At 39.0% G+C, this 27023-nt stretch overlaps 2 protein-coding genes across 2 annotated transcripts; one reads left to right on the top strand and one right to left on the bottom strand.

The window, feature by feature from the left end:
* Positions 1-1875: 1875 nt before the first annotated feature.
* On the bottom strand, positions 1876-2539 carry mRpL51 (mitochondrial ribosomal protein L51). The gene is made up of 2 exons (XM_065228132.1): positions 2269-2539; positions 1876-2208 (listed from the first exon to the last, which is right to left on the bottom strand). The coding sequence occupies exons 1-2, from the start codon at positions 2469-2471 to the stop codon at positions 1920-1922; spliced, it is 492 nt and encodes a 163-aa protein (XP_065084204.1). The 5' UTR covers positions 2472-2539; the 3' UTR covers positions 1876-1919.
* A 9188-nt stretch (positions 2540-11727) lies between these two features.
* On the top strand, positions 11728-26083 carry Karybeta3 (karyopherin beta 3). Its single transcript, XM_065228121.1, has 6 exons — positions 11728-11899; positions 15484-16849; positions 17073-18296; positions 23929-24053; positions 24129-24316; positions 24541-26083. The coding sequence occupies exons 1-6, from the start codon at positions 11819-11821 to the stop codon at positions 24857-24859; spliced, it is 3303 nt and encodes a 1100-aa protein (XP_065084193.1). The 5' UTR covers positions 11728-11818; the 3' UTR covers positions 24860-26083.
* The last annotated feature ends 940 nt before the right edge of the window (positions 26084-27023 follow it).

Genomic DNA, 27023 nt, shown 5'->3' with positions numbered 1-27023 from the left:
TGTCATTGGATGTATTCTGATGTTTTATGCGTGCAACAAATTACATCGTGATGAAGTTTGATTCTAATGTAACGTTAGGTTCTGTTGTCATTGGATGTATTCTGATGTTTTATGCGTGCAACAAATTACATCGTGATGATGTTTGATTCTAATGTAACGTTAGGTTCTGTTGTCATTGGATGTATTCTTATGTCAAATTTTACATCGTCAAGACGTTTGATTCTGATGTAACGTTTGAGGCTAATGTATTTTTATGTACTTGGACGTCACACTGAAGTCTGAATACATTAAGGTTACAGCAATACACGTTAAAATTTAATGTATTGAAGATGTCTGCTGATGTTTCCTACATTACAATTTCTATTCGGGAATCCATCGGTTTTGTAATATCACATTGTACGATGTACATCGATTTTGCGAACAAAATTATATCCATTGATGTAATATTGTATCTGCTTTTTGCTATTAAATCATTATTTCATACATCAGTTTGACTTACATTGATCGATATTATTTTTTTTTTTGCTGTGTATGCGACCATTACTGTGATCTATTGTAGTAAATCCTTTGTTGTCCTTTGTTTAGTGCATGCTGTATTACCAACTGGTGGAAACTAACGATTTAAAATTGGCTCACTACTTGACTAGCCTATTGGTCCCAAGCAAACGATTAACGCATCCCATTCTAGTCGGAATTCTAAGTTCTACACTATGTTTGTTTTGATTCTCTATGCAATATGAAAATTGAATAGAAGTTGAAAATGAGCGAAGGGCCATTAATGCGATAGTATAAAGTCAAACGCACATCTTTTGCCTAACCCGTATCACACTCAGCTAAGTTTTGCTTGTTCGGTAATTTATTACCGAAAATATTCGGTGAACGAAGAGCATTACAGATTTTTCGGTAAGCAGAATTAATTTTACCAATTTTCAGTAAAGTTTGAACGAATTTCCGGTATAATCCGGTTATAAAATTAACGAACTCAGTGAAAAAAATACAGTACAAACTGTAAAATGAGACAAACGCCGAATTCGGCGAAAAACTACCAAACATACCGCAAATTTCAAATCAGTTTACCGAACTCTTGTAATTTCTGACTGTCATATCCTGAGATGCCTTCCCTAATAAAAATAACCATAAACGAACGATAACCCAAATCATTGAACTATTCCACAAATGGTTTGGATGATACCCAGAACACGTCGTTAAGCAAATTAACCATACAATTTTTATTAGGGTTTGTTTATAATTTAATAGTGAAAAGTGCGACCGGCAGACTCAATGGCACAAATGTTAATGTTTGGTGATGGACAAGGTATGGAATCGAATTCTTAACGAGGTTGACGTATTTCACAAGTAAATGATTGCTTAATAAGCTCGATTTTTTTTTCCAGGCCTCAGCGATATTGTGTTTTTCGGTCACGATCAGACTCCAGCTGATGTTTCCGGATTGCATTGTGACATTGAAAAAGTTGTTCGAAGGGACAGAATCAGCGAATGAATGGCATTTCTTATGAAAAAATTCTAAACTTTGTAAGGAGAATCTCGAAATCATTATTGTTCACACAGCAATAGTTGTTAATAAAAATAAACCGAATAGATTATTTAAATAAAAAAGATTGAATATTTTCGTTTTACGAAACAGTTCGGTAAAAAACTACCGAAACGTTCAGTAATGTTGACAGTTCATCAAAAAAAATTGTTCACGGATCGTTCGGTAGTCTTTTCGATTACCGAACGTTCAGCTGTTGAAAATTCGGTAAAAAATTACCGAATACGGTAAAAATTTCTAAGTGTGTACGATGTACGCGTCTACGTAGTTTATAAACAATGTTTAATGAAAGAAACTTTTTGTTTTTTCCTCAATTCTAAATGTTTATTCCGCACTATAGTAACAAAAAAAGCAACCTAGCCATGTTTTAGATGTTTGAGGGTCCGGATTTGGTTTTCCTGTTAAGGAATCGATACAGATACGAGATCCGCTTTTCCATATCTCTCCACTTCGTAGGCCGTGCAACCGGATAGATTGTTTGACTGAGCATTTTCCGCTTTCGAAGCAGTACTTGATATTCATTACCCGAAACTCCTCGCAGCCAGGATGGAACTGAGTACAAAACCCTGGTCGGATGTAACCTATCGTTGCCCAAAATGTCGATGTAGTCATTCTGCCCGAACAGGGCTCGCTTTTCGCACCATGCATTTTTTGGTCTGAAAATGAGACTCACTTAATATTTACTGACACTCTCTCGATTGTTTCAAGAGTCATACCTGTAATCCGGCATTGGTAGTTTCTGGCCATTGTCCAGGTGGGGTAGCATACCACCTTTAAAGATTTTCTCTTTGTAACCATACCGGCGCACCAGTGGACCTCGAGTTATCTTATCAGCATGATAACGGAAACGTACGGACATAATCTGCGGTTGCCATACGGTGTTCAGGGATCTAACTATCAAGCCTCCGACCCAACTCATCGTGGTTTTGGTGGTAAATTTTGCGAGTAAAGCGTAATTTTCAATTTTCTCAGAGCGCACAATAACAGCACTGATGCTGTAACAACATCACACGAATTTTTTTTGACGTTTCTCAACATCAATTAACCTGTTAGGGGAGTTTGTGCAGAAAGTCGACTTTTATTTGGTCCGACAGCTCCAACTGACAACGGCGGCTCAGTAAGAGGAGTAAGATTTTGGTGTTAACTTGCTAACTTTTCTTTAGAGTCGGTGTATAATGAGTCACGCCAAGAGAAAAACAGTCGAACTCGCATCACGGTTTTCGGAAGATTCCCATTATTTTCACTTGGCAACAGAGCACTTCTACAACAACTTCAAATGACTTCTAGCGAGAGAAAAAATATTGCGGCTGTAGTAAATCATTATATAAGTGATTTTGTCAAATTATTTTAACAAAAAATAGTAGAAATTCTCATTACTAATCATTACCGAACGTATCCCAAGACAATTTAACGCTCACTGCGTGTTTATGCTCATTTCTTCGATTATATTTTATATTTTATTGCAATACCTTTCGTGGACCTTTCATAACATCGTAATGTTTATTTACTTTGCACGATAGGTAGCCGGTTTGACAGTTCAATAGGTAGACTTGGCTTCACTCTTGGCGTGACTCATTATACACCGACTCTAACTTTTCTTCACGGCGAATGAGAACGACCCAAATTTGAGTTTAGTTCACTCATAATCGCCAAAAGTGCAGGAAAGCAGCGATGAGTAAAATTTTTCTCATGGCTTCCTGTGGAAAACCTAAAAAATCTACCGGAAAATGAGGAAATTGACGAAAATTTTATTTAGTCTCGGATAGACTGGGTGAATCCAATCTTTACTTTTCTCAAATTCGAGAAATTTTCACTGGAAAAAACCTGGGAAAACATGAAGCAAATTAACTCATCGCTGAGTTCCTGAACTTTTGGCGATTATGAGTGAACTAAACTCAAATTTGGGTCCGTCTCATTCGCCGTGTTCAAAATGGGTCTTTTTCATTATAATGTGCGTACTTTCAAGTTAGGCTGTGTGTTGCTCATCAGAGACGTTGATAGAGACGCGCAAAGAAAATTTCTATCAAAACAGCAGCACGGTTTTTGAGGGATCTTTAATCAATTTCACTGGCGACCAACCATTTCGTTAAATTTCTTTAATTTTCGATATTGTCGTTCAAGTTGGACTCCGGAAAACCCACATGCGACATTCGATTTTACCCTCGTTCTGTACGTTAAACATAACGTCGGACATAGTGCGCTGAATAGCGCATCATTGTGCGAATTCAGCGCACTATGTCCGACGTTAGGGGGCGACCCCGACGTAGTGGTTAACATCCATACCTCTCACGCCAAAGTCACGAGTTCAAATCTCACCCCCGGACAAGTCACGAATGACCCAAGAGTGTTAAAGTGACTATAATAAAAAAAAAAAAAAAAAAAAAAAAAAAAAATGTCCGACGTTATGTTTAACATACAGAACGAGAGTAAATTCAATTGGCGCGTGTGGGATTTTCCGGTTTTCAACTGAAACGATAATATCCCAAGTAACAATTTCCAGTTGAAGAAACGCTTTCGTTTTGATTTTGTTCAGCTGCATGTTGAATAATAATTGCACAATGTGTTCACTACAACTTTTATAAAACCCTTGTTTACACTGGTTTGGAGAACCTATACAACTGCAACACAAAGGTGTTGTCTAACGTACTCAGTAAAACGTTTATCCAAAATCGATTTCTTGTTGAAGAAACGCTTCCATTGTGATTTTATTCAACTGCATGCTGAATAATAACTGTACAATTTGTTTATTACAACTTCTTTAAAACTCTTGTTTACACTGGTTTGGAGAACCTGTTCAACTACAGCATTATATGTATACGCGGTATAGGAGTAGAAGCAACTTTTATACAACGTTTATAGATACATATTTAAACTCAAGCTTTATTATTTTGGAGCTTCAAAGACATTCATATGAAAAATCGATAGCGATCGTCACCATTTTATGAATAAATGTAAAGATACTAAAAGCCTGATCGTGAATTATTTATAATCATCTTTATCAAAATGCTGCTACTAATCGTTACTAGAAGTACTCAGAGGGAGAGATAGGCGGAGAAAACAAAATACAATTCGACAGCAGGGATTTGTTCCTAAATTATCTTGCAACCCTTGCTAGAAGCTAGTATTTCAAATGACTTTTATTTTTTATTCGATTTACGTGCAAAATAATAATTGATTGCATCGCAAAATTTTGCACATTTCTTGTTGCCATGCATTAACCAACGAAGATCAATCAATCAATAGAGTTAGAATATTGTTTTCGGTTCCAAAAACTAGTTGAATTTGAGAAGCACACAAAACATAAAGGAGATTGAATTTCTGTTAGATTGCAATACTCTCAAATTTATTCTAGTAAGAATAAGAAATCCTCGGAAAAACTCTAATAAGAATGTTCGATTGGCTCAGATTTTGACAGTTCATTTGGCTCAAAACATTATCTCCGCCCATCTCTCCCTCTGAGCAGTGATGCAAAATATCATGACACCAGCGGTGCCAGATATACAGATATGTCTGTATTTATACAGATATTTGAAGTTTCGTACAGACCCAATACAGACTACAGGCATTATACAGATATTTGAAACTTAATACAGATTTTGTACAGATTTTTACCAGTTGGTTCCTGAAATTTATCATAAAATAAACAAAATTATTTTCGAAATTTGAACAGCTTCAAGCAATTATGGACTTGAAACCATTGAAAATACTCCACCCGGCTGCCACACACTGGTTGTCATTAGAGCAGGTGGTGAAACGGATGCTAGAAAGACTTCTAGCTCTCAAAAAGTATACTTAAACTATACTAATTCGAATGTGGACTTGATGCCGAGAAGATGAAAGAAATCAAAAGTTAACAAACTAAACCGCTTGTTCCAATCGGAAGCGCCTTAAATATTCCGACTCAATTCTAAGCTAGTTCGTTTGCTCAAGGAAATCCTCGATAATTTCATGAGACCAGACTACATTGCGAAGCTTGAAGACCTGGGTTCATTAATTTTGCAACCCAGGAACTACTGTGGAAAAGGATTATATGGGTACTGGCGTACAAAAACATTTGGATGATGTTTTGTCATCCAATAGCATCAAGCTTGAGGATGTTCATCACTTCAGAACAATGGCGATGAACTTCTACATAACGCTTGTAAATCAAATCGGGAAACGTATCAATATGGATGATATGATTCTCGTAAGCCATTGTCAGGTTTTTGAGGCAGGGCATTGACCCAAAAAATCTCAAAAATAAAACGTACCCCTCAATGTACCCAGTTTTGCGGATTTTCTCAAATGTTATCAAAGAATTAGAAATGCAAATGGTAGACGATGAATTCCGCGAGGTGAGAAACATGGATTTTCCAATGGATACAATTTTGAAGATGGTGTTGAATTTTGGGGAGTGGCACTGGCCACCAAACGGGTGAATGGCGAAATCGCTTTTCCTTATCTCAGACGAATTGTGCCAACCCTACTTCACGCAGAAAAAACTATCGTCGAAACAAAAATATTTGAGGTAAATTTAAACGTAAACTCAGTTTGTTCTGGCCACAAAAATAAATTAGGTTGATTTTAAACGTATTCCATGTTTGAAGTCATGTGAAATCAATGTTTAAAATAAAAATAATATTACGTTTATTTTAAAAATATTCGTGTTGAAAATAAACGTATTTGTTTTTGTTTGGTTTGACAGCTAGACGAACAAAAATAAATATGCTTATTTTAAACATGCTTCTCATGTTTTTATTTTAAACATACATATTTTTAAATTATTTTAGAAGTTGAGTGCAGGGTAAAGCAAAATAAAACTTATTGCAAATGAAAAACAAAAAGATCATGCCTGCTCTTTTTCGGGTGCGATTAAGGGTGACCTAATGGTATTGGGGTCCTGGTCCGGGATGCGGGTACCCGTCGGGGTTGGTGTTCGGGGATTTTAGTTCAGTGGAACCGGTGAAAAATTGTGACATTACCGTCGTTTTGTCGTTTCTTCCACTGGTCATCATACCGGTTTCTTTCTACGTTCGGATTTTCGTTGTTCTTTCGAAGTCACATGTGGATGAGGATGATATAGAGATCGGCATCATAAACGACGGAGTGAAGTTGATACTGTGGGGTTCCACCGGTTTTGTCGAGCTGGTTTCCGGATCCATCTTCGGTTATGCCACTTTCAGGTCGTTTTCTGTTGAGTTGAGCAAAGCTGGGGCAACTTTTTCCGAATGCAATAAGAAGGAAATAAAGATGCATGACACGCTAAAAACCGTTTACCCAAATCATATGTTGTTGAAATAAACATGCTTGTGAATTTTATTCAAACATAAATATTTTAGTTTTAAACATGCTTTCAATTTACTTTGAATAATTCATATGTTTAGGGTATAAACATTTATATTTTTGTTTTAAATGAACAAAATTTGTATCCGTGAATAACTTTGTTGTAGACAGCTCGGTAGACAGTAACTTTCTATCTGATTAGGATCTCGAGATATAGCATATGCGAGAAATGTACATCTATGCCACGTGGTGAGAAACTTCTTATTCTTTATCTCGTCAGGATCTAGTGATGTATCACATGCGAGAACTTAACATGTATACGAGCACTATCTAGTGAGAAGATTTTGAACTACTGTTAATCAGCAAAAAAGCTATGATCTCCACGGATACGAATTTTGTTCATTTGAAACAAAAATATAAATATTTATACTCTAAACATATGAATTATTCAAAGTAAATTGAAAGCATGTTTAAAACTAAAATATTTATGTTTGAATTAAATTCAAAAGCATGTTTATTTCAACAATATAGGATTTGGGTAAACGGTTTTTAGTGTGTCATGCCTTTTTATTTCCTTCTTGTTACATTCGGAAAAAGTTGCCCCAGCTTTGCTCAACCTCAACAGAAAACGGCCATCCATTCCGAATCCATTCCGGATCCTCCTCCGATACCGAACATGGAAAGAAACCGGTATGAGGATCAGTGGCAGAAACCGTGGCAGAAACGGCAAAACGACACCCCGGACACCCACCCCGACGGGTCTTCGCATCCCGGACCAGGACCCCAATATCCATAGGTCACCCTTAATCACACCCGAAAAAGAGCAGGAATAGAGATGCCCTGCCCGAAGATCTTTTTTTTTCATTTCTTTGCATACCGTTTTATTTTGCTTTACCCTGCACTCAACTACTAAAATAATTCCAAAATATGTATGTTTATTTTAAACATGAAAAGCATGTTTAAAATAAACATATTTATTATTGTTCGCATAGCTGTCAAACCAAACAAAAATAAATACGTTTATTTTCAACACGAATCTTTTTGTAACAAACGTAATATTATTTTTATTTTAAACATTGATTTCACATGACTTCAAACTTGGAATACGTTTGAAATCAACCTAAAGGCCCAAGCGCAATGACAGCGGAAGCGGAACGGCAGTGGCAGCGGAAAAGCCCTATCTGAGTAAGCCAACTTGTCGGATTGAAAACTAGTTAGAACCAGATCGACTTTGGTTAGGCATCTTGATGTCATTTGTGACAACTGTCAAACTTTCCGTTTCCGTATTGCGTTTGGGCCTTAATTTATGTTTGTGGCCAGAACAAACTGAGTTTACGTTTAAATTTACCTCAAATATTTTTGTTACGACGATAGTTTTTTCTGCGTGTCCTGAACAGCTTTGCCTAAGACAGTAACTTTCTATCTGGTCAGGATCTCGAGATATTTTATATGAGAATTTCACGTTTATACTAGCGCCGTGTAGGGAGAAAATTCTGAAATACTGTCCACCAGCTAAAACTACTTGACACCCTGAACAAGTTTGCCGAAGACAGTAACTTCTATCTGCTCAGGATCTAGAGCTATTGTATATGCGAAAATTGCATGTCCATACTAGCGCCACGTAGTGAGAATTTTCTGAACCACTCCACCAACGAAAAGATCGAGACTTCCTGAAAAACTTTGCCGAAGACAGTAACTTTTTATATGGTAAGGATCTAGAAATATTTTATATATGCGAGAATTTTACATGTATACTAGTGCCGCGAAGTGAGAAAACGCTGAACTACTGCCCACCAACGAAAAAGTCTTGACCTTCTGAACAACTTTGCCGAAGACAGTAATTTTCTATCTGGTCAGGATCTCGAGATTTTCCATGTTGGAACCAATTAAGTCAAATCCCACGTAGTACGGACACCGTTTACGCGGTTTCCATTCACATTTTCTCTATTATCCGCATTTTTGTGGGTTAACTGTGATAAAATTTTAGCTTGTCATCTGGAATCCCTGCATGACACTCACGTGACACTCGTCTTCGCATCAACCGACTATCGCTGACAGATCGTTTTGTCACGCAGTGAGAGTTAGAGCCATGGCAAACAACAATCACCAGTAATGGTCGCTGCTCACAAGCAAAACGTTACACTCACTGCTGATAATGAAAAGCACAACGAAAACAGTGAAGACTTCTGCAGTACGATCATGAGAAAAAGCGAAACGACAGGAGAAAATGAAAACAATGCCGACGAATGAAGTGAGGAAACTTTTGGAAATTATTATAACGTTTTCAGAGATGATCGTGACTTACTAGAAACCTAAAGAATGTCAGGTGGTGGAGTTCTTATTGCTATTTCTTCAAAATTTATTGCAGAACTTATTGTCTCATCGAAAGTAAAAGAATTTGAGCATGTGTGGGTAAAGACAAATATAGCTGGTGAAACTCATATTTTTGCCACAGTCTATTTTCCACCAGACTACGCTTGTAAGTCCTCGTATGAAACTTTTTTCCAAATAGCTGAAGAAATCGTATTTCAATTTCCCCCTGAATTCAAAATTCATATTTATGGAGATTTCAATCAACGCAATGCTTCAGATAATGAGAGTTTTCTTCTCCCAGTCATTGAGGAAAACGAAACATTACAATTTATTTTTTGAAAAAATGGCGTTTTTAGGATTAAACCAAATAAACCATGTAAGAAACCAACAGAATTGTTTCCTAGATTTCTGGTTAACGAATATACATGAAGATTTCTGTGTAAGTGAATCTATTTCTCCTTTATGGAAGAATGAAGCATTTAACACAGTAATCGAGTATTCCATATTTGTTCATGACAGTCAACACCCCAACGACAGTGAGTATGAAAATGTGTTCGACTACAAAAATGCTAATTATGATAATATTAAAAATAAATTCAATGGACTAAATTGGAAAACCATTTTGAAGGATCAGGTAAATGTTGAATGTGCAGTGGAGGTTTTTTATAAAATTTTGTTTGACGTAATTCACGAGGAAATTCCATTAAAAAGTAGACGACACAATTATTCCTCCAAATATCCGGTTTGGTTCAATAATCATATCATTAACTTGAAAAATCGTATACAAAAAGCTCACAAAATATACAGAAAACATACACGCAGAAAAAACTATCGTCGAAACAAAAATATTTGAGGTAAATTTAAACGTAAACTCAGTTTGTTCTGGCCACAAAAATAAATTAGGTTGATTTTAAACGTATTCCATGTTTGAAGTCATGTGAAATCAATGTTTAAAATAAAAATAATATTACGTTTATTTTAAAAATATTCGTGTTGAAAATAAACGTATTTGTTTTTGTTTGGTTTGACAGCTAGACGAACAAAAATAAATATGCTTATTTTAAACATGCTTCTCATGTTTTTATTTTAAACATACATATTTTTAAATTATTTTAGAAGTTGAGTGCAGGGTAAAGCAAAATAAAACTTATTGCAAATGAAAAACAAAAAGATCATGCCTGCTCTTTTTCGGGTGCGATTAAGGGTGACCTAATGGTATTGGGGTCCTGGTCCGGGATGCGGGTACCCGTCGGGGTTGGTGTTCGGGGATTTTAGTTCAGTGGAACCGGTGAAAAATTGTGACATTACCGTCGTTTTGTCGTTTCTTCCACTGGTCATCATACCGGTTTCTTTCTACGTTCGGATTTTCGTTGTTCTTTCGAAGTCACATGTGGATGAGGATGATATAGAGATCGGCATCATAAACGACGGAGTGAAGTTGATACTGTGGGGTTCCACCGGTTTTGTCGAGCTGGTTTCCGGATCCATCTTCGGTTATGCCACTTTCAGGTCGTTTTCTGTTGAGTTGAGCAAAGCTGGGGCAACTTTTTCCGAATGCAATAAGAAGGAAATAAAGATGCATGACACGCTAAAAACCGTTTACCCAAATCATATGTTGTTGAAATAAACATGCTTGTGAATTTTATTCAAACATAAATATTTTAGTTTTAAACATGCTTTCAATTTACTTTGAATAATTCATATGTTTAGGGTATAAACATTTATATTTTTGTTTTAAATGAACAAAATTTGTATCCGTGTAAATCGTGATAATCTCGAAAAGTATTTAAGTATTTGTGATCAACTAAATGATGCAATTTCTTTGGCACTGTCTGAGTATAACATAAAAACCACAAACGAAGTGACAGACAGAGCGGCTCGAAAACTTTGGTGACTAACCTGCTATTTCAATTTTTTCAGTGTACCACATGGCAACACCACTACTACTGGATTGTACCAACAATCAATACGAAACTAACGATTTTAAATTGGCTCACCACTTTAGTAGCCTATTGGTCCCAAGCAAACGATTAACGTACCCTATTCTAGTTGAAATTCTATTACTACACTATGTTTGTTTTGATTCGCTATGAAAGTTTGACAGATAACATCAGGGGTGTGTGGATTCATGCAGAACATGCAGGGGTGAGTGAAATAGCTTGGGACTGCTTGGGACCGTTGTTCTGGTACTGAGTGAGCCAAAAATAATAATGATTTTCTTCGGGACCCAGTGGTCTTAGAGTTACCAACCGGTGAACACACGTGTTTATTTCAGTTACCGTGGGGACGTAATTTGTGATTAGCCCCGGTCCCTTTAAAATTGTTTCATTATTTATGTACGGTTTTTACATCCGCAAGTCTTTGTATAAAGTGTTTTTAGTTGCTAGTTTAGAAATCGGTATAAATACCGATAAATCGGTATGTCTGGCAACGCTGTTGGGGATTCTGCAAAACCAATCGTCATTTAGCCGCCGCTGTCAGAAAGAAATTGCATCGGGCAGCACAAAAATCCTCCTCCGCTCGCCCGTCTCGTCTATCAATCGACAGCCGCCGCCAGTCGGCGCGTTTTCTACCCGCGCGCCGTCTGCAGCTGCTCTCTTTCCTTCATACACACTCGTCAGTCAGCACTGGTGGTATTCCTTCCTTTGCACGTTCCGTCAGTTTGTGGTTCTCTTTTGTAAATGCGAAATAATGGCTGCGGATCAGGCTCAGTTTCACCAGCTGCTAAATACCCTGCTCTCGACCGACAACGAAGTCCGAACGCAGGCCGAGGTACGTTTTTCCTGTGCCGGAAGGTGCTATCGACGTTTTCCGGTTGAAATCTGGCCGGGGGACGGTATACAAGTGGGCCAAAACGGCCATCAAAAGTGCTATTGGTGTTGCTTTTTTCTTCGGCCGTCAGTCCAAATCCCATTCATCGAACGACAACGTGTTTTTGCGGAAGAAGACGATTTTTTTTTCGGGCGATAATAAGAAAAAAATGTGCTAGGTTCGTTTTCTGTGCCGCTGTACCTCTCGCGCGATGGACGATTTGAGTTGGATGAATCATCCGAGGATATGGATGAGATGTGGTTTCGAGAAAATCAGTGGATAAAGGATGAAAGTTGCAAAAGCGATGAAAGAGTGAAAAATTATGAATCAGCGATAGCCCCATTCGAATTAGGCAGCGCGTGTGACCGTGAAAAAAAAGCAAAGGGGAAATTTATCGATACCTTTTGAGGGACAAACCAGCTCACCGTTAGTAGCAGTACTTTGGTTTGGGATGGCTGGGGTGGGTTTTTGTTTTGGAAGTCTGGAAAGATCCAATAGGCAGGCACCTGGGATGGGTGGTAGGAACGAAACACAACTGTGTGCTGGGAGTTGGAGGGCTTTGTCGTCTTAATTTTTATATACGTATTGACGAAAATGCTTGCTGGAGCAGGTTCTTTTAGCATAAATCCTATTAGCTAAATGGGTCTTAGTTTCAGTTAAAAATATATTTCATGTTGACTTTTATGTAAATATTTTTTTATTCTTTGAGCATTTATTGTTATTCTTATCGTGCAAAAATCAATACTCGTTGACTTGACACGGTCATGAAAATTTTCTTCCCATCTATTTCTAGATAGGTAATGTGTAGTATTAGTGCTCTAGCTTTGCATTGTATTTTTCTTGTATACCGAGTCCTGTGAATCTTAAAATGTATCAATTTTGTTAGGGATAATTTTTCATGAAGAATAATACGAAAGTATTGGAGCATCCCAGAAAATTTGGTTACCTAAAAGCAATTAAATGAGAACAAACAGATCTAGCGTTCAGAATCAAGCGCATAACTGAAGTGATCGATTCTCTTCATCGATTGTCTCTTTTGTTAATTAATTGCTGGATTTACATTTATCGGTGCGTTAGATGTTCCTTCTACTAGCTAACACAACCTTTTTATATACTATTGGACAAATTTCAGAAAATTGGTTCACTTAACTAGTAGTATGTAATGCAAAGAGAAAATCTATAAAGAAAATTGTCCATCGCAGTTAGACCCTTATGATTCTGATCGCTAGAAATTATGTATGAAGATTTCAACATTTTGGTGACGAATTCGGTAAAAATGAAAGCTATCGCGTGCAATGTTCTAATTTAGCGAAAATCAAAATTGTCCGGTTTTTTAATCCAAAATAAATCGCCGTATTTTTTTTTACTTGCGACACCTGTTGCGAATATCGACCATGCTGGCATTAACTGTTAATGACGATTTCGAAATTATTGAAAAGGCCCCATCAGCTTTTGTAAACAAACCCCCTTAGACGATTTTCTCGCTTACATAAAGCAATACCATTTTCTTTTGTTGATCTTGATTTGGGGCTTTTTTTTTAGATAAATTGATACAAGCTAAACAATGCATTAGGTCCTAAGTAACATTGAACGCTTCTCTTCATGGACATTCTCTTTCGGTAATAACTTGCTTACATAACTGTTTCTTGTCGTGTTTGTCGTCTTAGAAGTTAGATATAAGCTTCGTTCATTGATATGTGTGCTGGGAATGTCTTAACATGGCCGTTAGGATGCAACGTAAAGTCGACGAAGAGAATCTGTCAACGTTTCTTAGGACCTAATGCATTGTTCAGCTTGTATTCACCACCAGAGGCAACAAGTCCGAACATTTAGTGTTGCCTAACTCGAACCGTGCCAAAATCGAACGGTTTCATTTTGAAATATTTTTTTATGAATTCGCTGATTTTAAACCACCGTGAATCATCTTTATTATATAGTAGTTATTAATAATTATTCTTTTATTGATAATTGTTCTTGCAAGGAGCAATCAAATATTATTTTCAAATTCCGTTCGATTTTGGCACGGTTCCAAAAACAAACGGTTTTTTAGTTTTGTTGCCAAAATCAAACGGGTACGATATATTGAAAAATGTTCAAAGCTTTAGGTGAAAGTTCATGGAATCCATCCACTTCGCTTTTGCACTGGCACTGATCTCGCCATCCAGAAGTCATACAGATCCGACATTAAATGGGATGCTTGTTTCTCTGCAGCAGACATGTAGAATAATTTTGAACTGTGTCCATTAAGTAGATCGCCAGATGTGTGCCCGTGAAAATGTGATAAAATGGTAAATCGAATAGTATGGAAAATGGATTCCATAAATAGTGTCCTTAAGGTGTTTCCTTGTAGAGTTCTTTTTCTTATCAGCGATTTCAAGAGCACAAATTTCAAGATTTAGCGTTTTTTGCAGGCAGTCGATGATAATTTTGATCACCATTGCAACATTTGGACATTTGTGTAATTTTCAATAGTGTTCATCGATTGGCTTGTTTAGAATTATCATCCATCCACTATTGACAGAGTTATAAGTGGTCAAAACCTGACCACTTTTCGTAATGCGGTCGATTTTGGTTTTTTGAAATTGCACCCCCAATACGTTTCCAAAAGATGTGGGATTCAAAAATGGAGCATCAAGCAGACTCTGATACATTTTTCTCTTATAGTAGGGACCCTAAGCAATATGTAAAACATATAAAAGTGTTGGTTTGCACTAAACTTAGATGCTTTGTTACCTTGCGATGCTACCTCTAAATCACATTTTTCAGAGTTGGCTTCATACAAAAGTTTCTTTTGAAATACTCTTGGCTATCATTTAGAGGGTGAGCCCCAGGTTACCACAAAGTGTTATTTAGGGCCACCTTATTAAATACCCTTATTCTCGTTTTTCATTCGAACCATTTTTCCATTAAAAAAAAATGTATGAAAAAACGGTTCGATCAAAAACAAGAATATGGGTGAACGTCTAAAAGAGTGATCTCTAACAGACTACCTAAAAAAATGGAAAATCACGGAATCTTAGTTAAATCCATTTGAATCTCACGGAATTTTCATAAAATTCATGCAAATTTGGGGAAATAAATAACAAGGGATGTATACAAAATGAATGGATAAACATCTAGTTTAATAATAAATTAGGGGCTGTTCATTAACTACGTAGACAGTTTTTTGGGATTCTTAACACCGCCCACCCCACCCCCATCCCCTGCGTAGACAATTGTCCATACATTTTTTTTTAAATTTGTATGGGCCTGGGATAATTCCCAACCCCCCCTAACATGCCTACGTAGTTCATGGACAGCCCCTTATAAATCTATAAAAAATCTTTAAGTTTAAGGATGAAGCGTATAGGGCCGACTATTTATGCCCCTTAATTTTTTTTGTAATTTCCGGGTGGGGATTTGCATCAGCCTTATCACATAACGTTTCACGAGAAGATAATAGAACGGTGATCGTAGTCAGCGAATTGGCCGAAGAAATAAGCAAACCAAAAATAAATCTGTTCCACCTTTCTCATCTCGCTTTCTTCCCATCATCCATCCCGCAGGAGACCTATAACAGCCTGCCATGCGAGAGCAAGGTGACACATTTGCTGGGCGCGGTCCAGAGTCCGCAAATGACCGAGGAAGCCCGGATGATGGCAGCCGTCCTGTTGAGGCGATTGTTTTCCGCTGAATTCCAGGAATTCTATACCCCCCTTCCGCCGGAGTCGAAGGAACAGCTGAAGCAGCAGGTACTGCTTACGCTGCAGCAAAACGAGAGTCCCAGTTTGCGCCGTAAGATCTGCGAAGTGGTCGCCGAAGTCGCCCGTAATCTAATCGATGAGGACGGTAACAACCAGTGGCCGGAATTTCTGCAGTTCCTGTTCCAGTGTGCCAGCGCTCCCAACGTACAGCTGCAGGAGTCGGCACTGCGTATCTTCTCATCGGTACCGGGGATCTTTGGAAATCAACAGACTCAGCACCTGCAGTTGATCAAGCAGATGCTGATCAAGTACTTGGACCCATCATCAGACCCGGAGGTTCGCTTCCAAGCCGTTCGCGCCGTTGGAGCGTTTATCCTGCTGCACGACAAAGAAGATGATGTACAACGGCAGTTCAACGACCTGTTGCCACGCGTAATCATGATAACAGCTGAGAGTATCGATCAGCAGGACGACCAAACACTGATCAAGCTGTTGATCGATTTGGCTGAGAGTGTACCGAAATTCCTGCGTCCGCAGTTGGAGTCCATTTTTGACATGTGCATGAAAGTGTTCAGCAGTCCGGACGTCGAGGACAGTTGGCGCCATTTGGCTCTCGAAGTCATGGTTTCCCTGTCGGAGAATGCTCCGGCTATGGTTCGCAAGCGTGCTGAAAAGTACGTCGCCTCGCTGATTCCTCTTGTCCTGCAAATGATGACCGATCTCGAGGACGACGAGGAATGGTCCGTGTCGGATGAGATCTGCGAAGACGATACAAGCGATAACAACGTCATTGCCGAGTCGGCATTGGATCGTCTTGCTTGCGGTCTTGGAGGAAAGGCTGTCCTCCCGCACATCGTGAACAACATTCCAGACATGTTGAACAGCCTGGCCTGGAAGCAACGGCATGCCGCTTTGATGGCGATTTCCGCCGCCGGCGAAGGATGCCATAAGCAAATGGAAGCCATGCTTGAAAACATCATGCAAGGTGTGCTGAAGTTCCTGATGGATCCCCATCCGAGGGTGCGCTATGCTGCCTGTAATGCTATCGGACAGATGGCAACGGATTTTGCGCCGATCTTCGAGAAGAAGTTCCACGAACAGGTCATTCCTGGGCTGCTGAGCTTGTTGGATGATGTCCAGAATCCACGCGTGCAGGCTCATGCCGGAGCTGCTTTGGTTAACTTCAGCGAGGACTGTCCGAAGAATATTCTCACTCGATACTTGGATGGTAAGTTGTCACGATGTCACTTTTGTAGGACTTCGGGGTAAGAGGGGCATAATGAGCATTCCGCACTTCAGTCGTAAACCTCTAATTGTTCGAAACAAATTAATTGGTAGTAGGTTCAATATCACCATTGTAATGGCTAAAGGCCATTATTGTTCAAGGCTAAAGCATAGGAAGCTCATTATGTCCCTTCTTCCCTTTTCTCTAAACTTTACTTCAATTTCAGGCATCATGTCTAAGCTGGAACACATCCTGACCACCAAGTTCAACGAGTTGGTCGAAAAGGGTACCAAGCTAGTGCTGGAGCAGGTAGTGACTACTATTGCCTCGGTTGCCGACACAACCGAGAAGGACTTTGTCGGTTATTACGATCGATTGATGCCTTGCCTGAAGTACATCATCCAGAATGGTAACACCGAGGAGCTCCGTTTGCTTCGTGGCAAGACCATCGAATGTGTTTCGTTGATTGGATTGGCCGTCGGAGCAGAGAAGTTCTTGTCCGACGCGTCGGATGTGATGGACATGCTGCTGAAAACTCACACCGAAGGCGACCTGCCGGACGATGATCCTCAGACGTCATATCTTATTTCGGCCTGGGCGCGTATCTGCAAGATCCTTGGCAAACAGTTCGAACAATACTTGCCTTTGGTGATGGGGCCGGTCATGAGAACTGCATCGATGAAGCCGGAAGTTGCTGTGCTGGATAATGATGAAGTTCAGGATGTGGAAAGCGACAACGATTGGCAGTTTGTCAATTTGGGTGAACAGCAAAACTTTGGAATTCGTACGGCTGGCTTGGAGGATAAGGCGTCGGCATGTGAAATGTTAGTCTGCTATGCACGTGAGCTGAAGGATGGTTTTGCCAACTACGCCGAAGAAGTCGTTCGCCTGATGGTACCGATGTTGAAGTTCTACTTCCACGATGGTGTCCGCACGGCTGCTGCCGAGTCGCTGCCCTACCTGTTGGATTGCGCTAAGATCAAGGGACCTACCTATCTGGAAGGAATGTGGCTCTACATCTGCCCGGAATTGTTGAAAGCAATCGATTCCGAGCCAGAACCAGACGTGCAAGCTGAACTACTGCACTCGTTGGCCAAATGTATCGAAACGCTAGGTGCTGCCTGTCTTTCCAAGGAAACCATGGATGAAGTGCTCAAGATCATCGACAAATTTATGAACCTACATTTCCAAAAAGAGGAGAAACGTGCTCTTGCCCGCAAGGAGGAAGATTACGACGAGGGAGTCGAGGAACAGTTGGCCGAGGAGGATGATGCCGACATTTATCTGCTGTCACGAATTTCCGACATTGTTCACTCGCTGTTCCTGAGCTACAAGGATGGGTTCTTGCCGTATTTCCAGCAAGTCGTGTCACACTTTGTCAAGCTGCTAGATCCATCAAGAACATGGGCTGACCGACAGTGGGGATTGTGCATATTCGACGATCTAATCGGTAAGTCACACTTCAAACGGTCTCTGCTTTATTCTAAAATAACGTTCATGACATTCTATGATGACGTATTCTATGTATGACCGATTCAGGATGATTACGAAATTCTCTGAATATCTAGCTTAACCTTTTCTGATACCACACTGCAAGCAGCGTGCTAAACCCACGACAAAAAGAAGAAACGTCAAAAACTTTCCAAACGAAACGAATTTCTAATGCTTTTTTCTGCTTTTCTTCCATCATCTCCCCATGGTCGGCACGATTCGATGATGATTCATATATAACCGGTACCGGGAAATTACAACTGACGGTATGTGTGCATCCGTGCCTGGAAACGTTGCGCGCACATGTGGGCCGATAATATGATGCACTTTGTTTGCACACACAGGTGAGTTTCGGCTTCTGTCGTTTTTGGTTGCAGATTAGCGCAGTTTTCGCGTGCTACCTATTCTTGTTATCATTGCCGTTGCCACGGCGGGAATAATGGGTCGATTTTTGCACTTACCTACTACGTTTCCACTTATTTCGCAGTCCTATATTCTTTGGTGGTGCTGTTTTGGTATTCGGGCTGTTGTACGAGTGTGATAGATGTTAATTGCCAGTTCATGGCTAGCGGTCGTGGTTGAATGGCGCTCGCCTCTAGGCGCGCGTTTTAGGTTCCAGCCTATATACAACTAAGCATTTCTGGCTTGTAGCGAAAACTTGGAAAGTGGTTTCCCGATGTGGGTTCCGTTCATTTTTGAACTATTAATAACTTTTCAATGCCGTTGTTGTTACGTTCGGTGTGGGAAGTGAACCATTCCTAGTTGAAAGTAGCAATTCAGTTGGACATGAAAAGAAACTTTCCAACAGGCAGGTTTAGTTATTCTGCTGATTTAGAGATTGTGTGAGTGTGCGGGTGATTCAATCACGTTTTATGTCCATTTGAAAATTCGCTAGCAAAGTAAACATAATTTGTAGCGTGTTTTGGTCTTAATTCTTTATATAGCATTGTCTGTTGTATTGTCTTATGATTTGATTTGAGTATTTGAAACCTCCAAAACTTCTCAGAACTTCCACGACCTTATAAGTTTCGTGAACACCCATTAAGATGTATGTACTTGTTCTGAGCACGTTTGGCATTTTTGAAGCACTCAGTATCTCTTCGAAGTTCTCTGAACCTCTCCAAAGTCATATGTTCGCAGATCCTCTCACCCATATTCTTGTTTTCGTTCGAACCGTATTTTCCATACAAAAAACTTTTTTTTGGTATGGAAAATACGGTTCGAACGAAAACAAGAATACGGGTGATAAGCACTTTAAGAATCTTCGAAGTTCGCTGTAGACCTGTGCGCCGGCCCTTTGATTTTCGGCGAAGGCGTGGAAACAATTTATACCTCGGCGGCAGCGGCGTGACGCCGTTGACTTTGATCGGCGTCGGCGTGCATCGGATTATTGCTATGGTGGCTGTCAAAATTTCACATTAATTTTAAACTACAATTCAAACTAGAATATTGTATAACTGTACACTGGAGTCGCTTTTTACGCGGTTTTTTTTTACACGGTTTTTTTTTACGCGGTTTTTTTTTACGCGGATTTCGGAATTTACGCGGTTTTTTTTTACGCGGATTCCGGAATTTACGCGGTTTTTTTTTACGCGGATTTTGGTTTTTTTTTACGCGGATTTCAGAATTTACGCGGTATATCGCTTTTTACGCGGTTTTTTCTTACACGGTCTTTTTTTACTCGGTTTTTTTTTACGCGGATTTCGGAATTTACGCGGTTTTTTTTTACGCGGATTCCGGAATTTACGCGGTTTTTTTTTACGCGGTTTTTTTTTACGCGGGACGTATCACCCGCGTAAAAAGCGACTCCAGTGTATATGTTACTTGGTACAGATAACACAATTTTTAAATTGTTGCCGTAAACATTGTTGCAACGTTTCGGAACACTATCGGAACAGGTGGTTTTTAAAGTAGTTATAATCCGGGTGATGCGATATGGCTTCTTTTCAATGTTGGCAGTTTTATTCTTCACCTAATCAAAGGTGCCACACAACAAGAAAGAAATGTTAGTTTGTTTACTACAATGAACTGACGATTGTATATGGCAAGTTTTGCTATAATCAATCCTCGTGTTTATTCGCGAAATTCACATCAAAGATTGATCGTTCGAGTAGGAAATCAATTTTGCAAGGCATTTGTGACCAGCATACACTTTCTGGTCGCATGAAACAGGTCTAAATCTATCGCCCGTATTTTTTTTACACTGTTCATGGCAAAATAGTCAACTTTTCATGAGCATTAACGGCAAATAACTCACCAACACTAGCGGACCGCGAGAACTTGACCACCTATACTTCTATCCATCTAGATTCTTCACCATCAGCTAACAGCAAGCGCTGCCAAACAGTATCGTGTGTAAAGCTCAATCGTGACGCTTTGATTGTTTGTTCACGTTCCTAAATTCTAGAATGATTAGAGAGAAGCAAAATTTACAAATTTTTTCACACCGGGAGAGTAAAACATTGGTTCAATTTGACAGCTCGAAATTGGTTTGATTTTGGGGTCCGTCTTCGCATCACCAGGTTATAATTATCCTGAATTAAATTACTTAATCAGTTATAACACGGTGTCATCAAACCGAAGACGGTGGGTTCAAGTAATTGAAAGCCAAATTCAATTTGTGGATTTACTACAACATCCTTTAGGGAGTCTGACCACTTCTCGCATAAATCTCAACCATACTCTGACCACATGGAAAAATGTTTATCTTCCTTTGAAAACCATAATGAGAAGTTTAGATAAAGTTTTGACCATTTTGAGAAAGGTTTTCGAGACCTGACCATACAAACAATGGGTGGTTTTAGGAACGTTTACCGTACGGATTCTATTTTTTCCCATACATTTTTTTGTAAAGGGACTATAACTTAACCACATCAGAAAAGGTTCTAGTTGTATGTGAAGCCTATTTCTAATAAGGTAGTATAACGAACCATTGTTGATAGCATCCATATATACTATAACCGGGTAGAAATGAACATACTTATTGAGATTATGATACATTCTGGTTACTGATATGCACCGAATGAGCCGTAATAAAAAGCATACCAGAAACTGTAACACTAGAAAATAATGTTTCCTTAATATGTATTACATTCCATGAACCATAACTGAACTATTTTGTATAAAATTAACATAGCTGATATGACTTCCATTAATCTTCTGTTTGCATTATCATGTGATATATTATGCCACAACAACTCTTTGGATACCTACTAACCCGATCATGTTCTGTTCGTATCTCCAGAATCAGTGGATCGATTCAAACAACTTGGTAAAAATACCATTTATTTGGTCCTTTTTGTATAATTCTGTGCAGTAGCTGGTTAGAAACACGTTTTCTAAAATTTAAAAGCACAAAAACATATTTACCTACATTGCCCGCGTATCAAAAATCATTTCTCTAAAATGTTTGCAGCGACGACGTGTGAAAAAAGTGCCGGTTGCGGCGCCGTGGCGTGGCGGCGCACAGGTCTAGTTCGCTGAACCTATCCGTATAGTTTGTCGAATCTCTCAGATAGCTCTGTAGATCCTCTTAGTTTAGCAATCTCCAGAGAAGTTTTGCAAAATTTAGAAAGACACCAGAACTTAAAAAAAATCAGTGTGTTTCAGTGAAATTCAGCCCAATTCAGAGAAGCACTGAGAAATATATTGTATTTTAGAAAACATAAATAGAACTCAGTGATCACCTCAGATATGTTTGAAAGAATTTAAGAGATCTTTTGGAACTCCAAAAAGATTTTTCGGAACGTTGAAGGCAATCTTAGGGAAGGATATGTTTAGACAAGATCGAATGAACTATCACACTTAATCTAGCTCGGTAAAATCTCCAACAGCCGATTACCTCGGCATTTACTTTTGATGATATCTCTGCAAAATATCTGTTTGTTAGCTGATATCTCAGCAAAACGTTATTTGTTCGCTGAGTCTCGGAAATTGTTTTACTGAATCTCAGCAAAATAAATTGCAAAACTACTCGGCTGTTGGAATCTCGGCGAAAAAATTTAAGTGTGAGAAAGAAACTTAAAAAATATTAAGGGTATCTTGACCATGCTTAGACTCCTTTATTAAGATTATGGAACCTTAGAAAAGTTCACGGTACTTTAGAGCTCTTTAACTAATTATGTTTGTATTACTCCATGCTTGAAGTTAACGATTTACATAGTTAGAGATGCCTATTGACAAATATTAGACTTAAAGTGTTCATTTTATACGATACATGAGGAGATGAAAGTAAGTTGATAATTCCGTTAGAGTACGGCAGTGTGAAAATTGTATATAGGTCAATTTTGAGGAAGGCACGAATCGGGTTAATCATCTGCTTTACCAAACTCCCCTGTTGGAGAGGGATGGTTAGAGGGGGGGGGGGGGGTAATTCCCCCCGCCACCACTGGCAAAAGAGATGACCGCCGATTGAGCAACGTACCTTAGATGTGCGGAAATAGTTCTATCGATTGTTTCATACTCATGTCGTTATGTGACGTCAGCAATCTAGTCGATAGGTTTGGAAATAGTACTTCTGGTGTTAAATCATATACTCACACGTATTGAACGTTGTCCCCGCAAGCGACATTGGTACCTCCACTGCCTTTGCATTAGCATAATGGAAACTCAATTGCTCCGGGTTAGGCATTAGGGCACAATGCATGGAACCAAGTCCGATTTAAACTTCACCCCGTTTTACGGTACCCTTCGTTGCAGGAAAGGTGCGTAAATGGTTTATATTTTTTCACTTTTGTAGACTTCAACGTCACTAAAATCACTTGTAAATACACCACTACAAGTTCTGTAATATTTGGTGCTTGAAAGGTGTTCAAGCGTTCGCGTGGATTTTATTTCAAATTTCTAGTAACAACCCTGCAAATCCTTTGGAGTTTGGTAGAACCCTCGGCACACTCAATCTATTTCGGTAAAATCTCCAACAGCATATTAGCTCGGCATTTACTTTTACTTTTGTATCCATTTGTTAGCTGAGGTCTCAGCAAATTTGATTGTTAGCTGAGTTTCGGCAATTTTTACTGAGTCTCAACGAAATATAATGCAGAACTAAATAATCGGCTGTTGAGATCTCGGCAATCAAAATTAAGTGTGAGGAGTTTGCTTTGATGTCCTCTTGTGTTTAATTCTTGTTATCATGGTTCTCTGGAATCGTCTTAAGTCCGTTTTCTACACAGCCCCTTGAATCTTAAACCAGGTTTACCCATATAGTTAATCATGGTTTAAGGCTTAAGCGCAGGTGAAGACATCGGCCCTTAAAAGTTTTTCTTGGGTTTGTTCTGTAAGTTGTCTCGGGGAAAATCCTGGGTTGGCCCTGAAACGAGTCTTGAAAATTTTGTAGAATTGTCCTGCATATTCTCTGGATTTACCTTCGCTCTGGACTTGTCCTGGAGTTTCATGAATTCGAGGACTTCCAAACTTGATTTCATAGGTTCCAGAAAAAATATCGAGAACCTGGAATTGCATTTTTTGCTCGTTGTTCTAAAGCTATATAAGGATTTTGGGTAAATTTACAACTAAGATGGGTCAATTTACAACAAATATAAAGCAGCTTTTAGCGAACATGCGTCAACGTTCTGTCTCTTCTCTTCCCACAGAATACAGCGGTCCAATGTGCGCCCAGTACCAGGCTTACTTCATGCAACCGATGCTGGAATACATCAAGGATCCACAACCCGAAGTACGACAAGCGGCAGTCTATGGATGTGGCGTTTTGGCACACGTAAGTAGCACCACTAATACCAATGTTCTCCATTCAATTGATTTATTTCTAACCCCTTCTCCCCTAACAACACAGTATGGTGGCGATCAGTTCTCGATAACCTGTGCGCAGGCCATTCAGCTGTTGATGGAGATCATCATGACGCCCGGTAGTCGCGAACCGGAAAACGTGAACCCAACGGAGAATGCTATCTCCGCCGTGACCAAGATACTAAAATACAACAATAAGGCCATCACCAATCCGGACGAGATCATTGCACTTTGGTATGTTAGATTTGTTTAAAAGACAAAATGTGAATATGTAACTGTTGTTGGCTTCAAATGATGAGAACACTCAAAAACAGTCTTACACGAAGCATTCGCTTCATGTTGGGGAATAAAGTTTTGGCTTAACCTTTTCTGACGGTTGTCACTTGAGAAGTATCTATGAGTGGTGAATATCAAGCGATAGATCCTTAACCACAGTTTTCGTTTGTTTATTGTCCTAGGTTCTCCTGGCTGCCAGTGGTGGAAGACGACGACGAAGCCATCCACGTCTATGGCTACCTGTGTGATCTGATCCAAGCGAATCACCCGGCAGTGCTGGGCGAGAACAATTCGAATCTGCCACGCATCGTGTCCATTTTCGCCGAAGCATTCTACCGTGAAGCAATGTCCGTTGGCCATCCCGAATCGACGCGGATGCTGGCCATCGTGAAACAGATCGAAGCCAGTCCGGACATTTTCCAAGCATGCATAAACCAGCTGACGGCGGAACAGAAGGCGGCTCTCGAGGAAGCATACCGAACTGCGGCCGTTGCACAGTAAGGAAGCGGACGACAGTGACGTATGTTTAGTGAAAAGTAAAAAACGAGAGCGAGAATGAGACACGGAGCGAAAGAGAGTGAGATCTAATAGGACCATACGAGGTTGATGATTTTGGACAGCAAGGGACGTGAAACTGTGTTTCTTTTTGATTTCTGTCGCCGACTTTCACTGAAAAGAGAGAAAAAAACATTCACAAAAAATAACCGCAAGAATCTGGCAAAAGGCCACTGCAAATCAACAACACATGATACGAAATTACACAACACATCCTAGTAACACCCTTCTATGTATCACTAGAAGCTTGAGTTAAGAGAATATTATATTTTAAAATATATAGCTGTTTCTCTGCAGTCGATACTAGTGTATTAACAAGATTTATATTTTGCAATTATTTAATCACACTTGTAATCCTTTTTCTGTTACACTCGATCATATATTTACCCTTTTTAGGACGATTCTATCGCTGCTTTAACCATTCGAGTGGAAAATATTTAGTTGGGTTTTCTTGTGAGGTTCCATTTCTGCCTTTTTACAAACCCTTGTAGGTTTTATTTTTTTTATTTCTTCATATTAGACACCTTCCTTTTTTGTGATCTTCAAAACATACATAAAACAGGTAAATAATTACGCCATTCCTGTGACGAAAATGCAATTGATTATATTTGAATGAAACTGCATTGGAAAAGTACGATTTTCCCTAGTTCAGTTTTTCTCAGTTGTGCGAATGGATATTGTATATAATGAAAGTATTTTCCACATGAAGCCGCAAAACAGGTCAACAAAAAGTGTTTTACTTTAGCTAAGATATTGCAATCGGCGCTCATTTTCTGTTGGTAGCTGTTATTTCCCAAGGAAAAAATGTTACTAAATCACCTCTGCGCGTATTTTTTTTATGTAAACGTCTTCGTCAGCGTTCAACATGTTCAGTTTATAATTTACATTATTGTTTACTACTTATTATAAAACTGTTTGAGCAGAGCAAAGAAGATAGAAAACTGATTTGCAATCAACTGGAAGAAAAATATGCCAAAACCGAATTGAGCTTTGAGTTTACCTACACACATTCGCCCACATGCTCTGACCTTGTTCATCCTCCTGCTGGCCTTGGTGTGAATCAGTGAACGACTTCAGCATAAGTAACTTTCAAATTTAAGCACATTTTCCATTTTCGAAATGGTAAAAACCTAATATGAGAATAAAATGATATTCTATTACTGAAAAGAACTCTCGACATGATTTGGTAGAACAAAAAAGAAACACATGCATTTTAGGTGATAGTATGACATTTTTCCGAAAGCCGATCCACAGAAATCTTCAGATAAATATTTGTATAACAATTTTATATTGATTTTTGCATAATATTTTGGTTTTGTAGGCACATACAACTTTCAAAATTATGCAGAATGTAGTAGCTTTATACTGCCCATAAAAGCATAATTGTCCCATCTTTGCTTGATTTCCTATGGGACGGTTATGCTTTTATGGGCAGTATAGCTTTGCAGTAGTAGCGATAGGTTTGTCCTTTATTTTTCCACAAAGTTGATTTAGGAACACTCATTAAGATGATGACCGCCACGTGGCTATACATGCACTTCCACTTCTAATTTTCAATTACGCAAATCTCGGAAATTAATGCCCCATTCACCTTGAAATTGCTATTTCATGTATGCTGCAGTACAGCAAACGTGAAGTATCTGTTCCAATGTGGTACGTTTCGGGGAAGCTGATATTTGTGCACTTAACGTTTCGAAGTGGTTACGAGAATAAGAATCTCCCAGCGAAACACCTTAATGTTATAATGCGAAACAGCAGCAGACATAACGTTTCGTTATTCTTAACTCAATTCATTGATAGTGTTGCCACAACACGGCCTCATGTTTCGGGAGTTAATCTTGAAGAAGGTTGATCAATTTGGTGTCCTCTTCCATTTATTAAAAATACATATATTTTTGTGTGAGCAACTGTTAGCGTATGACCTAGGTATTCTAGCAGATTTGCCCTTCTTTGGAACATGAACAGTTCTTTTGAGTTAGGGGAAATGGCTCTAATGTTGGCCTATGGATCTAAGATTGGGCTCATCGCTAAAAATCTGCTATTTATCAATTTTATCTAGATGAATGCGTCATTGGGACGGTACTAATCGATATTTTTTGTCGCTATTGAA

This window comes from Ochlerotatus camptorhynchus, unplaced genomic scaffold (genome assembly GCF_037179485.1).
Source record: "Ochlerotatus camptorhynchus isolate MF236.1 unplaced genomic scaffold, CSIRO-AGI_Acam_v1.1 ptg000283l, whole genome shotgun sequence".
Lineage (NCBI taxonomy): Eukaryota > Metazoa > Arthropoda > Insecta > Diptera > Culicidae > Ochlerotatus > Ochlerotatus camptorhynchus.
Note: the sequence above shows the minus strand (reverse complement) of the source record. Positions and strands in the feature narration are given on the sequence as shown.

What these genes read in the sequence shown, in the direction of transcription:
- mRpL51 (XM_065228132.1), bottom strand. Translation starts at nt 2,471, where the DNA reads ATGAGTTGGGTCGGAGGCTTGATAGTTAGATCCCTGAACACCGTATGG. An exon ending in CTACCAATGCCGGATTACAG is followed by an intron (nt 2,209 to 2,268) that starts GTATGACTCTTG and finishes TCTCATTTTCAG; the next exon opens with ACCAAAAAATGCATGGTGCG.
- Karybeta3 (XM_065228121.1), top strand. Translation starts at nt 11,819, where the DNA reads ATGGCTGCGGATCAGGCTCAGTTTCACCAGCTGCTAAATACCCTGCTC. An exon ending in AAGTCCGAACGCAGGCCGAG is followed by an intron (nt 11,900 to 15,483) that starts GTACGTTTTTCC and finishes TCCATCCCGCAG; the next exon opens with GAGACCTATAACAGCCTGCC. An exon ending in TCTCACTCGATACTTGGATG is followed by an intron (nt 16,850 to 17,072) that starts GTAAGTTGTCAC and finishes CTTCAATTTCAG; the next exon opens with GCATCATGTCTAAGCTGGAA.